The sequence below is a fragment of the Miscanthus floridulus genome, chromosome 6, assembly GCF_019320115.1.
Source record: "Miscanthus floridulus cultivar M001 chromosome 6, ASM1932011v1, whole genome shotgun sequence".
NCBI lineage: Eukaryota > Viridiplantae > Streptophyta > Magnoliopsida > Poales > Poaceae > Miscanthus > Miscanthus floridulus.
The window spans coordinates 52,300,170-52,315,211 of NC_089585.1; the positions used below are offsets into that span (position 1 = coordinate 52,300,170).

At 43.3% G+C, this 15,042-nt stretch overlaps 2 protein-coding genes and 1 non-coding gene across 3 annotated transcripts; 2 read left to right on the forward strand and 1 right to left on the reverse strand.

Annotated features, from left to right (window-relative positions):
- Positions 1 to 2,012: 2,012 nt before the first annotated feature.
- On the reverse strand, positions 2,013 to 4,750 carry LOC136460604 (uncharacterized). Its single transcript, XM_066460241.1, has 3 exons — positions 4,719 to 4,750; positions 3,695 to 4,238; positions 2,013 to 3,596 (listed from the first exon to the last, which is right to left on the reverse strand). Exons 1-3 carry the CDS (start codon positions 4,748 to 4,750, stop codon positions 2,013 to 2,015), a joined length of 2,160 nt encoding a protein of 719 aa, XP_066316338.1.
- Positions 4,751 to 10,979: 6,229 nt separating this feature from the next.
- LOC136460605 (hydroxyethylthiazole kinase-like) lies at positions 10,980 to 12,324 on the forward strand. The gene is made up of 3 exons (XM_066460242.1): positions 10,980 to 11,076; positions 11,456 to 11,460; positions 12,004 to 12,324. Exons 1-3 carry the CDS (start codon positions 10,980 to 10,982, stop codon positions 12,322 to 12,324), a joined length of 423 nt encoding a protein of 140 aa, XP_066316339.1.
- Positions 12,325 to 12,819: 495 nt separating this feature from the next.
- Positions 12,820 to 12,900, forward strand: TRNAL-AAG (transfer RNA leucine (anticodon AAG)). The gene has a single exon. It is a non-coding gene; the product is annotated as a tRNA-Leu (tRNA).
- The last annotated feature ends 2,142 nt before the right edge of the window (positions 12,901 to 15,042 follow it).

Below are 15,042 nucleotides of genomic sequence, written 5' to 3' on the forward strand. Positions count from 1 at the left end.
GCCACTAGCTTGCACATTTGATTTAGAGAGCACTCGATTCTTGTCATCTTCAATATCAATCACCTCTCTAGGCCTTAACTCACTAATGTTCATGTTCTTCATTGCATTGATCAATTGAGTGCCTCTTACATCATCTAGATTTTCATCTTTCTCTTGGGAACCATTTGTTTCATCAAACTCCACATCATGAACCTCCTCAAGAGTACCACTAGCCAAATTCCAAACTCTATAAGCCTTGCTAGTAGTGGAGTAACCAAGCAAGAAACCTTCATCACATTTCTTTTCAAACTTGCTCAATCTAGTGCCTTTCTTCAATATATAGCATTTACTACCAAAAACCCAGAAGTATGCTATGTTGGGCTTTCTTCCATTCAATAGCTCATAAGGTGTCTTTTCCATCATGGGGTGACAATAGAGTCGGTTGCTATAGTAGCAAGCCGTGTTGATTGCTTTGGCCCAAAATGAATGACTCACATTGTACTCACTCAACATTGATCTTGCCATATCAATTAAGGTTCTATTCTTTCTTTCAAGGGGCTATTGCATTCTTGCCCCAATTTTGACGTCCAATTGTGATTTTACCCCTGTTTCTGTCATCGTTGTGATTTTACCCCTGTTCTTTAAAAATGAAGCTTAAGTATACCCCTACTCTAGTAAAAGCAAGTAACGGTGTTAAATGGGCTCAGTAAGGACAAGTTTGCCCATGCAAAATTGCCCCTACTTATCTGAATACATTGTGATTTTACCCTTGTTTTCTAAAAAAATTTGACAGCATAATTACACAACTTGTTACCTATGATTCCACACAGCATGCAAATATAGATAGATAATATCACATCAAATAAAAGTGTAGCAAAAGTATCCATACAGTACAAAGCCTCATCCAACATACAAGTCCAACAAAAGCGGTAGCTAATAGTGGGATATTACATGTTCAGTGTCATACATCACATTCATGCAGCTATTCCCAACAGTGCACCCAACCTCCCTCCTCTTCCTCTTCCGCTTCCTCTTCCTCTTCCTCTTCCTCTTCCTTTTATTCCAGCCCCTTCTGCTCCTTCTGTTCCAGGTCCTACACTTGCACTTCCTCTTCCTCTTCCTCTTCCTCTTCCCCTTCTCCTACCCCTTCCCCTTCCCCTTGCACTTGCACTTGCACTTGCACTTCACATGAATGGAGAAAAATGGTTCAGTAAACAAGTTGACTAAATAAGCATTTTTTTCAAACAATAATAACTTTGTAATAGAAATTCTCTACTATGAAACTTTGTAAAACACTGAAACATCAAAACAAGCACAAGTTACAAATGACACAGAAACAACCTAAAGATCTGACAAGGTAAACCATCAACACTTAGAGCACTGAATGATCACTTCAAAACAATCATAGGCACTGAAGGTAGCTCGGTGTGGCAATTTGACTGTCAGGCCTTGTATCAAGGTAGTCCAGCGGCAACTGAGGACCAGGGCTAGACGGGTTTGGCCCAAGCTTCTATCTTGCAGCCTAGGAAACGGTCAAGAATAGCATCATGTGCTTCATGGATGCCTTTCACAGAGAAGAAGTGCAACTGGAAAGGGTGAATGGATCATACATGGTATTGTTGCCAAAAAAGCCTGGATTGCTAGCCCTGATCATACCTGACTACAAGGCTGCAGTCACAAATCAAGAAGCTTGTTGATCTAGACCAGACTGGATTCATCCAAGGTCGATCCACACTGCTCGATCAGTTTGCAAACGCCACTGGACAGCAAATCAACTATAACAAGAGTACAGCTGTGCCCATTCACATGGATGAAGAGACTACTGGCTCTACTGCTATGCAAACAAGGCCGACTAACCATCAACATTTAAGCTGGGCTGGTTTTAGTTGCTACTTCTATTATTGATTTAAATTCAAGAAATACTTGCAATTGAATAAAAATCTACAGTTGTAATGATCTTTTGAGTAGTCATTTAAATATGGTAGGCAACAGACACTAACGAAATCCTCTTTTGAAATACAAATGAGCATGACTCACATTGTTTGTGAAGATGGTTCATTTTGAGAAGATGAGCAATTTCTCTTTTGACTAGCAGTTGGACCTCCTTGGCAATGCTTCGCTATATGGCCTAGTTCATTACATTCAGAACATGGTCTCCTTTTCTTACTAGTGGTGGCCTCATCATAGGACTTGATCCTAGAATTTCTTGGTCTTCCTGGTTTCCTTCTCAGTTTAGGCTTCTTGATTTTATAGCTCAAATCAACATGTGGCCAATTATCCTTGGATGTCATTGGATTGAAAGAACATGCATATGCCTTTTTTAACCGATCAACAGAGAAGTATTCATGCACAAAGTCATCCATTCGTACCTCTCTACTAATCTTAGAAATGAAAGCTAAAGCATGGGTGCAGGGCTGTCCAGTTACTTGCCAAGCCCTACAACTACATGTTTTTTGTCCTAAGTTGATTGCGTACCTGAATCTGTTCATAATTACTTCAGCTATTCTAGACCCACATATCAATACCTCATGGCCCTTGATACTCTTGGCTTTAGCATTTAGAGCATTGGTCATAGCTGGAATGATTGTGCCTGACATTTTACTAGCAAGCTTGGCTCTCAAAACAAATTTCTTAATGATCATTTGTCTTATCTTGTCATGTATATCCACAATTTGAAAATTCTTGGTTTTGGACACCCAACTGTTAAAGCTTTTAGAGATGTTGTTGTTGATGTAATCTACCTTACATTCTTCCCCAAATTTGCTTCTACTCCACACAAATGGATGCTTGTCATCCAACCAGGATAGTGCACTAGGATCCTTCTCCTCTATGTTTCGCATGAAGTACTTGAACTTGTCATTTGTGAAGCTCTTGGCAGCTGCCCACATATTCTTACCATAAAGCTCACCACTGTACCCATTCTTCTTCATGTTCTTCCACAAGTGCCTCATGCATTCTCTATGTTCCACTCCTGGGTACACATCATGTACAGCCACCTCAAGTCCTTTGCCCGCATCTATACTAATGACCAAGCCTATAGGAGTACCAATAGCCTTCTTTAAGTTTGTCACAAACCAAGTCCAACTTTCTTTAGACTCGGTCTCAATCACACCATAAGCCACTGGAAATAAGCAGTTTTGACCATCCACTACAACAGCTGCTGCTAACTGACCCCTTCCCCTTCCAGTCAAGTGTGTGGCATCCATGGCAATGTAAGGCCTACATCCTTGCAAGAACCCATCAATGCATGGTTTAAGAGCAACAAAGAACCTACTGAAACACAAATCATCATTGTCATCTTCTTTAGTGTCTATGTCAACTATGCTGCCAGGTACTACTTTTAGAAGCTCAGCTTGATAAGTTGGTAGCAAGTTATAGCTATCATTCCACTTCCCATATATGATGTCCATTGCCCTTAGCTTGCCTCTGAAAACTCTATCGTATGGAACTTCTATCGAGTACTTCTTCTTGAGCCTATCTTGCAACTCCTTTGGTGTCATTTCAGGGTCTTCCCGCAGTAAATCAACAACTCTTTCAGCTACCCATTTATTGGAGGCCATTGTTTCACCACAATTATTGAATGAACCACAAGTATGCTTTGGACCACTAGTCTTAACCTACAAAAAACAGCAAGAAAAGAACCATTTTATTAGTAAATTGCTGCACACTAATACTTCTTACTTGATGCTAAATGTTACAAAAATTTTGAAATCACCTTGCACCCAATGTACTTTTTACTTGTAGATGCAAAATACTTCCAGTTGCAACCCTGATTTGCTCTCTTGCATATGGCTCTAAATCTGCTCTTGTCCTTTTTCACAATATCAAAAGCATGATCATTCAAGATGGCATGATGTGTAACTGCAGATTTGCACTGATCCACGTCTGGAAACACCACATTTACATCAATACATGGATTATCAACATCGTATGAGAAGGGTGGAGGGTCATATTCATCATCATCAACAACAACTGGTTCATCAGGATTAAACTCAGGGTCAGAGCAATCATCACAAGAATCAGAGGATGCAGCCAAGTCACTATCATAGCTGCTATCACTTGCTGCCACAAGTGAATCAGTGTCAAAATATATGCCCTCCTCATCAACTCCTACACCCTCATCATGATGTGCACCTTTTGCTTTGGATTTGGTGGCTCTCTCTTTTTTGGTGGCTCTCTCTTTTTTGTTTGTGGATGTGGCTCTCTCAGCAGTGTTTGTCTCATTGGTGGGCACTCTATTCCTTACAGAAGGGTGGCACCTACATTTTGTTGGTGAAAATTGCAATGGACCCTCAAAATCATTAATTTGGGCATTAATGTACACCTTTCCCTTCTCTTTATTGAGTTCAAATCACTCAAGCAACTGCTCATCAGTTTTAATCTCAATAGAAGGTCCTCTAGAAATTTCATCCAATGCACGCCACAAACTTATGTACTATTTTGAACCCCACATGTAGTGCTTAGCTATGAAATTAACTAGCTGCAGTAGGTTAAAGCTATGCATGTCAACAACTTGAGTAGGCAAGGTTCTACCCTATTGCCATGATTTTGGTCCCTCATCAGGCAAACTGAAAAATGATAGAACTCTAACAACAAGACTCATATCCATGCGATTTGGCCTACAAATCACATCACCGAATACACAGTTAGCTAAATCGCTCTACAAACGAAAACTCATTCTTCCTACAGATTGATACTAATTTTCCTAAAAACCAAATCACATGAGCTCTAAATCTTACCTAGTCTCTTCACCAACGTCGCATAAATCCATCTCGCCGGGCTCGCTGCTCCTATCCTCGCGTGGCGTAGCGCCTAGAGGCCTGCCTGCTTGGGGCGCCTGCCGCCCGACCACGCTGCGGCATGCTAGAGTGCCCACGGTCAGGCGCAGGTGCACTCTCAATTCAGTGATTCACACGGCCATACATGCAGTGCATTGCAATGCAGTTACAGTGCAGTGCACGGCTCCACGTCGTCAAGTCAAGATAGCAGCAAAAACAATAATAAGAATCAGAATTCAGAATGATGGCCCCAAAAGATATGGTTTTTTGCAGGATTAGTTTCTTGACCATTTACTACACGTCCTCTCATGACTGCCTAAACAAGCTTTGCTTTAAATTCGAATCATCCTGTCCTGGTCTCTTCTTCCTCCCTCTCCTCTCTGGTCACATCGTGCACACGGATGCCATCTCTCTCGTCTCTCTCTCCATTGGCAAGTTGCAGGCGTATATCACTAGCTAAGCAAGCAATCAAAGCACTACTACTACCTATCGCAAGTAAAGAGCTATCGGAGACGACGACCAACACAGTGAACTGGCAGCTGCCTACATGCACCAGCTTGTCTTCTTGATCCTCTCCCTCTTCCTCCCTGATGCAACCTTCTTCGCACCCGCCGGGTTGTGCAACCGGCAGTGCAGCAGAAAGAGAAGACCAAGGGAAGGGTGTACCTGGTGATGCTTGTCGCCAGCGAAGGGGCCAAAGTAGCAGCGATGGCTGGCCCAGTCGTCTGTGGATGGGGGGTTACGCGCTCGCCGCCGCCTGCCACCTAGCCCTCGTACCGCGTACTCACCAAATGGCACCCCGTGCCGCTCGCCCGCGCGCGTGCTCGCGCACCCACGCGCCAGGTGCCCTGCTACAGGCCGACGAGAGGGAGAGGGAGAGAGATGCAACGGGAGCTAAAGGCTACTGGCCGACGGGAGGGAGAGATGGGAATGGGACGGCAGGAAGAGAAGAGTGAATAGCGAGAGAGAGAACGAAGAGATAGGTGCAATTTAGTCTTTTGCCTTTGTGTTTAGATATTTTGATTTTTTTTAATTTATTTTTTTCTAAGTGCATTTAACGGTCATCCAAAACAGGGGTAAACGGAGCTTTCATTTCATCAAAGTGAGGGCAAAATCACAATGTTACAAAAACAGGGGTAAAATTACAATTAGACTCCTGAACAAGGGTAAGAACACAATTTCCCCTTCTTTCAACTAGCCCATTTGACTGAGGAGTATACTTGGCCGAGAATTGATGTCTAATTCCAAATTCATCACATAACTCATCAATTCTAGTGTTCTTGAATTCACTACCATTGTCACTTCTAACTTTCTTGATGGTTGTTTTAAACTCATTGTGAATGCCCTTGACAAATGATTTGAATGTTGCAAACACATCACTCTTGTCACTAAGAAAGAAGACCCATGTATATCTAGTGAAATCATCCACAATCACAAATCCATATTTGTTTCCTCCAATACTAGTGTATGTGGTTGGTCCAAATAAGTCCATGTGCATTAACTCAAATGTCTTAGATGTGCTCATCATGCTCTTCTTAGGATGTGTGTTACCAACTTGCTTTCCGGCTTGACATGCACTACATAACTTATCCTTCTCAAATGTGACATCTTTTAAGCCTCTAACTAAGTCATGCTTGATCAATTTGTTCAATTGTTTCATTCCAACATGACCAAGCCTTCTATGCCATAACCAACCCATGCTAGACTTAGTGATCAAACATGTTGACAATTGAGCTTCTCTAGTATTGAAATCAACCAAGTATAGATTCTCATATCTAAATCCTTTGAATATTAAGTTAGAGCCATCTACACTTATGATCTCTATGTCATCCACACCAAATATGCACTTGAAACTAAGATCACACAATTGAGCTACCGACAATAAGTTGAAGTTCAAGCTCTCTACTAGTAGCACATTGAAAATGCTCAAATCATTGGATATTGCAATCTTACCAAGCCCTTTGACCTTGCCTTTGCTATTGCCACCAAATGTGATACTATCAATCCCATTGCTCTTGCTTTCATTGATTGAATTGAACATTCTTGAATCACCGGTCATGTGTTGTGTGCACCCACTATCAAGCACCCAATGCCTTCCTCTGGCTTTATAATTTACCTACAAAAGAAGACCAATTCTTTTTAGGTACCCAAACTTGCTTCGGTCCTTGTAGGTTAGTCACCAAGGACTTTGGTACCCAAATGGCCTTCTTCTTTGGGCCCACAATTGGTGTACCAATGAACTTAGCATTCACACCATTGGCACCCTTATAAAGCATGTAACAAGAATCAAATTTGATTGAGGATACATTAGGAAGCTTGTTCTTGTTAGTCTTGCAATTTTGCTCTATATGCCCAACTTACTTGCATCTATTACAAAACCGACCATTGCCCTTCACAAAGCTAGCTTTGGGAGTGACAAAGGCTGCCTTGCCTTTCTTAGGGGTATAGCCTAATCCCTCTTTGTTGAGAGAAAATCTTTGGCTACCCAAGTACTTTAGCAAGTGGGCTTCTCCACCATAGGCATTGCCTAAGGCACGAGTGAGCTCATTCACCTCCTTCTTAAGGGTTTCATTTTCCACCATTAGTGATGTATCATTCATAGGTGGAGTGGTAATGGTTGTGCTACAAGAAGTGTTAGTGGGAGCAACAATAATGGGTTCATGAAAAGATTCATCAATAAGATCACATGTTAGTCCCACATCACATGTTACTATCACTTGCTCCTTCTTGGCTTCCTCCTTCTTGACTTGCTCAATGAGAGAGGAGTGAGCCTTTTCAAGGTTAGAGTGAGCTTTGCCAAGCTTCTCATGGGCATCCATTAGCCCCTCATAAGTGGCATTGAGCTCATCAAAGGATTGCTCAAGAAATTTTACTTTCTTGCACAATTCTTTGCACTCCTTTCTCTTCATCTCATTGCAAGCGTGCACTTGCTCACACATGTCCAAGAGCTCCTCCTTGGAGTACTCCTCCTCATCATCATCATTATCATTCCTACAAGAGTCACTTTCACATTCATCATCATCACTCTCATCATATTTTTACCTTGGTGGGCTTTGCCATGAGGCATGTTGATGGAGTGTCAAAGATGGAGGGCTTGTCGTTGATGGCGATGCTTGCTAGTGCTCTCTTGATAGACTTCTTGCCATCATCACTAGAGTCATCACTATCCGATGAGCCATCACTATCCCAAGTGACTACATAGCCTCCACCCTTCTTCTTCTTTTGGAAGGTCATTCTCTTCTCCTTCTTCTCATTCTTTTCTTTCTTATCCTCCTTGTGCTTCTTCTTCTCATCCTCATCATTGTCACTATTGTATGGACAATTTGCTACTACATGATCGGGGCTCTTGCAATTGTAGCATCTTCTCACATACTCTTTCTTCTTGGTGTGATCTCTTCTCTTTCTTGCACCATAGCCCTTCTTCTTCATGAACTTGCCCATCTTGCGCACAAAGAGAGCCATAGCTTCATCATCAATATCACTTAGATCTTCATCATCACTTGATTCTTTCTTGGACTTGCCCTTGTTTTTGTATGATGATGAACTAGCCTTGAATGCTATGCTTTTCTTCTTCTTGTCCTCTTCTTCCTTCTTGTCCTCCTTGTCATCCCCCTCCCTTTCCACACGGTATGTCTCTTGTGTCATGACATCACCTAGTACTTGGTTGGGGGTAATGTCCTTCAATCCTCCTCTTATGATGAGCAATCTTAACATCTCAAATCTTGGAGGTAAGCACATCAAGAATCGATGGGAGGCATCATCATCCTTGATCTTCTCTCCTAATACCTTCAAGTCATTGACAATGACTTGCAATCGATGGAACATCTCCGGAATGCTCTCATCTTCCTTCATCTTGAAGCTTGTCAATTTATTCTTGAGGATATATAACTTGGCACTCTTCACCGCCGGTGTGTCCTCATATGTTTCCTCCAATCTCTTCCACACCTTATTTGCTCTATCACAATCCTTGATTTGCTCAAAGACCTTGGAATCAATGGCATTGTATATGGTGTTGAGAGCCATTGTATTGCATTGCTTGTTGATCTTATCTTGATTGGTTGGATCATCGGGATCAATGATAGCATAGTCATTCTCGGTCACTTCCCATACTTGATCATTAATTGAACCAAGATACATTCTCATCTTTCTCTTCCAATAACCATAGCATGTGCCATCAAAGAACGGTGGTTTGCCCCCCACATGGTTGAACACAACTTGAGCCATAATTTGACACCGAGGTTGTTAAGCCTTTAATCAAACGGTGACCATGCTCCGATACCACTTGAAAGGTCCTAATATGGCTAGAGGGGAGTGAATAGCCTATTTAAAAATCTACAAATCAACTAGAGCAATTTGATTAGTATAACAAATAGCGTAATGCAAACTTTCTCTAGCTCTACAAGGGTTGCAAGCCACCTATCCAACAATTCTAGTTGCAATGATTACTTAGGCACCCAAACTAGCTATGTAACTACTCACTAAGAGCTCAACTAAATGAGTGTAAATAATAAAGCAAGCTCTCAATTCTAATTACACTAAAGAGCTTGTATCAACTAGTTTGCAAGAATGTAAACAAGTGAGTAGGGTAATTATACCACCGTGTAGGGGATGAACCAATCATAAGATGAAGATTAAGCCAATCACTGGGAGAATGCAAATGACAAGAGACACTTGATTTTTCTCCCGAGGTTCATGTGCTTGCCAACACGCTAGTCCCCGTTGTGTCGACCAACACTTGGTGGTTCGGTGGCTAAGAGGTGTTTCACAAACCTCGTCCACACGATAGGACACCGCAAGAACCGACCCACAAGTGAGGTAACTCAATGACACGAGCAATTTACTAGAGTTACCTTTCGGCACTCCACCGAGGAAGGTACAACTCTCCTTACAATCACCGGAGATGGCCACGAACAATCACCAACTCATGCCGATCCTCCACCGCTGCTCCAACCGTCTAGGTGGTGGCAACCACCAAGAGAAACAAGTGAAATTCGTAGCGCAACATGAATACCAAGTGCCTCTAGATGTAATCACTCAAGCAATGCACTTGGATTCTCTCTCAATCTCATAATGATGATGGATCAATGATGGATATGAGTGGGAGGGCTTTGGCTAAGCTCACAAGGTTGCTATGTCAATGAAAATGTGCAAGAGTTAGAACTTCAGCCGATCAAGGGGCTATAGATAGAGCCCCCCATCAAATAGAGCTGTTATACCCCTTCACTGGGCATAACACGCTCTGACCGGACGCTCCGGTCAGACTGACCAGACCCTGGACTCAGTGTCCGGTCCACTGACTTTTGCCACGTGTCACTCTAAGTTAAAACTGAACCGTCAGATCACAACGGCTAAGTGCTGATCGGACGCTCCGGCTAAACTAACCGGACGCTAGAGCCTCAGCGTTCGGTCGAGTACAGTAAGGGTCCAAAACCATTTTTCCTCGACCGGACGCGTCTAGTCCACCTCGACCGGACATAGCCCAGCATTCGGTGGAATACCCTAGCTACTGTACCGCCAGGTCAGCATGACCGGACGTAGGCAGTCAGCGTCCGGTGCATACAGATCCAGCGTCCGGTCACATGATCGACGCTGGCATCTCCTCTATCTTCTTCACCCTTGCTCAAGTGTGCTAACCACCAAGTGTATCACCTTGTGCATATGTGTTAGCATATTTTCACAAATATCTTCAAGGATGTTAGTACTCCACTAGATCCTAAATGCATATGCAATGAATTAAAGCATCTAGTGGCACTTTGATAACCGCATTTCGATACGAGTTTTACTCCTCTTAATAGTACGGCTATCTATCCTAAATGTGATCACACTCACTACGTGTCTTGATCATTAAAATAAAATGGCTCCTATATTTTATACCTTTGCCTTGAGCCTTTTGTTTTTTTTCTCTTTCTTCTTTTCAAGTTTGAGCATTTGATCATCACCATGCCATCACCATTGTCATCATCTTCGTCATTGCTTCATCACTTGGAGTAGTGCTACCTATCTCATAATCACTTTGATAAACTAGGTTAGCACTTAGGGTTTCATCAATTAACCAAAACCAAACTAGAGCTTTCAGCGGTATAACAGCCGACGCCGCGACGACCCCAGAGAAACCCTATCCCATTCTGTGCTGGCCTTTCTCTCTCTTCGCCTTGCTCTATTCTCTCCTCAGCGAAGCAGAACCGAGCATCCGAAGGAAGACGAGCGTGAAATGGTGGAGCGATGGTGCCGTCGCCGGGCCCCTCGCTGGCGTGCGCGCTCACCTGGGAGCGTGCCGCCGTCGAGCGGCCTGGCCGCGGCGTCCCCTTGGCTGAGCCCAGTGAGTAGCTCCCCAGCTCGTCCCTATTTTCCCCGCGCACCGACGAGGCAGTAGTGCTACGCAGCGGCGAGGTAGGCCTCTCCTTCCCCAACTTTCTTCTGGGATTAACCTGATTTGGGGATGGGATAAAAAATTAGGGTTAGGGTTTCGGGATGGGCACTGTTCTTCTTCCCCAGAGGGACTCTACGGAGTTTTAGGGTTCGGCATCACGTGCCAAGCCCTCCTTCTTTTCTTTCTTTTACCCAGTTAGGGTTAGGGTTAGGAAAAACCCTCTTCTTTTCTCAGATCCGAACTGGATCTGATTGATTCACCTCTTTCTTGTCTGTTTACCCATTCTAGATCTAAAACCCTAAAAAACTGGCTCTGATACCATTGTTAGGGACTGTAGATGTTACTAGGGATAGATTCGAGGGGTTCTTGCTGTTGAATAGTATCACAAAACCTAGAACGTCTACTAGAGCATGTAGAATGAGAGAAAGAGAGGGAAGGAAGAAGGTGTTGAACCTGACACCGCAGAGGGGGAGGGTTCAGTGGACGCCATGGAGTCAATGTCTGTGCTAGGGCAGCGACGGTCGGTGAAGACGGCTTCGGAGATGCGCGGTGGCGACCGGTAGTGAAGACAGTGTCGATGGAGTGGGCAGCGCGGCTGGTGGCTTCCCGTCACTGGCTGCGCCCCTCTCTGATCGGATTAGGGTTTAGATGTCGGTGGGGAGCTCGGCTTAGGTCAACCTCGTAATAAGAGCCGCCGGCCCCCACCTTTTTTTATAGCGTAGTGTGACAGGGGCCCTCCAGCCATGGTGGGCTGGGCGCCCCCGATCAGGGCGCGAATCAAAGGCCTAACTAGGCCGTTAGGTACAGTTAGGATTAGAGATCAATCTAACATTCCCATCTTGTTGCCACTGGAATCAATTTCTGATCAAATTGCAGGGTGTGGACAGTTCACATGGCTCTGTGGATGCTATTGAAGCTGCAAAAGCATTGGCACTGTCCAGCAGCGCTGTCGTCGCAGTATCCGGAGCTGTTGACTTCATCACTGATGGCAATCAGGTTGTCGGCGTGAGCAATGGTGTGCCCATGATGCAGAAGATCACCGCAACAGGGTGCGCTGTGACTGCTCTTATTGCTGCATTTGTCGCCATGGAACCTTCGGATGCCATAGTTGCAGCAGCATGTGCTCTTGCCATCTTTGGTCTGGCGGGTGAGATTGGGATGGATTCAGCCAAGGGGCCTGCCTCTCTTAGGAGTTAGGATGCACCTCATCGATGCTCTCTACTGCCTCGATGAAGAAACGGTCACCTCTCGAGTTAGGATTTCCTTGCGACCATGATGCACGGACGCGTGCCATGGCTACTGTTTTTCAGGTAAACACGGAGTTTGGAATAATGCAAAGGCTGAGTTCACTTTCTGAAAGGTCTTGATAACCATGATACGAGGCAGATCAGTGATTGCTCGTTCGTATGAAAATCATGTAGACACTCCTGTGACTTTCACGACTGTACGAAATACCTAGGTGTGATGCCTAAATTTTGTGCCTGAGAATGGGGAACCTTGTTGTCAGTCCAGACTGAAGATATGGAGGCACGATGGAATAATGCACATCACTGGATGTGTGTTCTATCTGTCGATGTAGGCACGTTGAGATGATAAAGCCATGTAGACACGAGAAACATGGAGGCATCTTGTGATAAAGAGGGCTACTGTTAAGAAGATAGATATAGTCCACCTGACAATCTGACACCAAATGTTGAGATGGCCGAGTTGGTCTAAGGCGCCAGATTAAGGTTCTGGTCCGAAAGGGCGTGGGTTCAAATCCCACTCTCAACACATTTTTTTTTATTTTTTTCCCTGGCTTTTTTTTATTATTTTGCTCTACCATATTCTTTACAATTTATTTCAGCTGGCCTCCATCTTCCTTCACCATATTCTTTAAATTTACTTTTTGTTGTTTCTTCATGTATATTAGCATTCGCCTTTTCCTTATGCAATTTGTCATGATATCTGTTCCTACGATGCATGTAGATGCAGATCTCCTTATGCAATTTGGCATGATATTAATTCTGGTTTCGACCCTTGAGTTCAAACATATATTTCCTTCGTCCTAAGAATGCAATTATCACTTTTCAATAAATCAAACAATTTTAAATTGATTAATAAATCTATTAAATACTGACATTTATGATAACTAATATTATGTTAGATTAATCATAAAGTATATACTCTATATTCTTATAGTATATCTATTTGGAGTGGTAAATGTTAGTAATATTTTTCTACAAACTTAGTCAATTAAAATATGGAATAATATTCTTTTTGGGATGGAGGTAGTATTATCTAGCTATACTTGTGTATCTTTAATGCCTGATTAGTTGGCTTCCAAAATTTGCCAAACCAAAGATTTGGTAAGTCATGATTTTGGCTATTATTTGATTGGCTATTAAAACTTATCAACCTCTCATATTTGGCTTGCCAAATCCATGTCAACTTTTTTACCTAATTTTGGCTTACCAAATCTTTAGCACGGCAAACTTTGGTCGCAAACCAATCATGCCCTTAAATTGTATTGTTGTTGCCCTCCCATTTTCCTGTACCATATTCTTTAGTTTACTTTTAGTTGTTTCTTGGTGTATTTATCATTCTGGACTCCCAATTTCGTTAGATTTCCTTATGCAATTTGACATGATATCCGTTATTACCATGACGCATGCAGATGTGGATCCTTATGCATTTTGCCGTGATATCAATTCCGGTTTCGACCCTTTAGCTCAAACATGAATTATATACGCCCTGCGTCATTATAAGAATATACAACACTCACTTTTCAATAAGTCAAACAATTTAAGATTGATTAAATTTATACAAAATACTAAATACTAAGATTATGATACCAAATAAGTATCATTATATTAGATCATTAATCATAGAATATTTATTATATTATATCTATTTGTAGTAGTACAAGTAATATTTTCTATAAACTTAAATATAGAATTGCAATCAAAACTTAGAATTACATTTTTTTTTGGAACAGGAGTACTATTATGTAGCTATACTTCAGTAAATGCGAACTCATCATGGCCGGGTCATGGACGAATGGATGCAAATTGATTTTCGATCGCTCCCAGTAGCGATGTACTGACGATCAAATCTCCTACAACTAAAAAAAATTAAGTGTGGATATTTTTTGGTGCGACATTTATTTTGGTTTGTTCATCTGTCCACGCCTGCGATCCCACGACATCTCCCGCATGCACCGCCCTCTTACGACAAACACGGAAAGTTTTGACCCTGATTTGCATGTGCTACAAATACGAAAAGTCTTGACACTGATTTGCATGCGCTACAAACACGAAAAATCTTGATCCTAATTGTCTCAAACAAGGAAAGCGATCACCCACGTCTCACGCTCGATCATACCGCCCTCGTGCCACAAATATGAAATTCTTGACCTTGATTTGCATGGGCTACAAACAAGGAAGACCATCATCGCTCGTCGTTGCACGATCGAACGCGTCTTCTTGGTAGGACTCAAGCGCGTCACTGGTCGCTACACGGAGACGATCGTCGCGCGCCCCATTCCTCAAGCCCATGCACGATCGAGCCGCCCCTACTTCTTCCTCATCGTGTAGTGGAGAAGCAAGAGCAATGGATCATCCACCGTCTGCCTACCGGTGGATGCACATGTGGCTACATCATCGATCGCCGCAAGGTCACCGTAAGATCACCTCCCCGTGCGATCTCCCCTCCACGACCTGCTCCATCGTCTGGTCTGTGCGCCCGCGCCGTCATCCTCCCCGTGCGCCACACTGCCACCTCCACAATGTCGTGTCATCGTCCTCGCCGTTCGTCCGCATCGTGCACCTGGAAACACCGCCGCCTACACGACATCCGCGCCGTAGTCCTCGCTGTTCGCGCGCGCCATGCACCCAAGCCGTCGTCCTCGGCTACCGCGCCGCTACCTCGACGCCA

What these genes read in the sequence shown, in the direction of transcription:
- LOC136460604 (XM_066460241.1), bottom strand. Translation starts at nt 4,750, where the DNA reads ATGGATTTATGCGACGTTGGTGAAGAGACTAG. An exon ending in GACGTTGGTGAAGAGACTAG is followed by an intron (nt 4,239 to 4,718) that starts GTAAGATTTAGA and finishes AACAAAATGTAG; the next exon opens with GTGCCACCCTTCTGTAAGGA. An exon ending in AAAAGTACATTGGGTGCAAG is followed by an intron (nt 3,597 to 3,694) that starts GTGATTTCAAAA and finishes TGTTTTTTGTAG; the next exon opens with GTTAAGACTAGTGGTCCAAA.
- LOC136460605 (XM_066460242.1), top strand. Translation starts at nt 10,980, where the DNA reads ATGGTGCCGTCGCCGGGCCCCTCGCTGGCGTGCGCGCTCACCTGGGAG.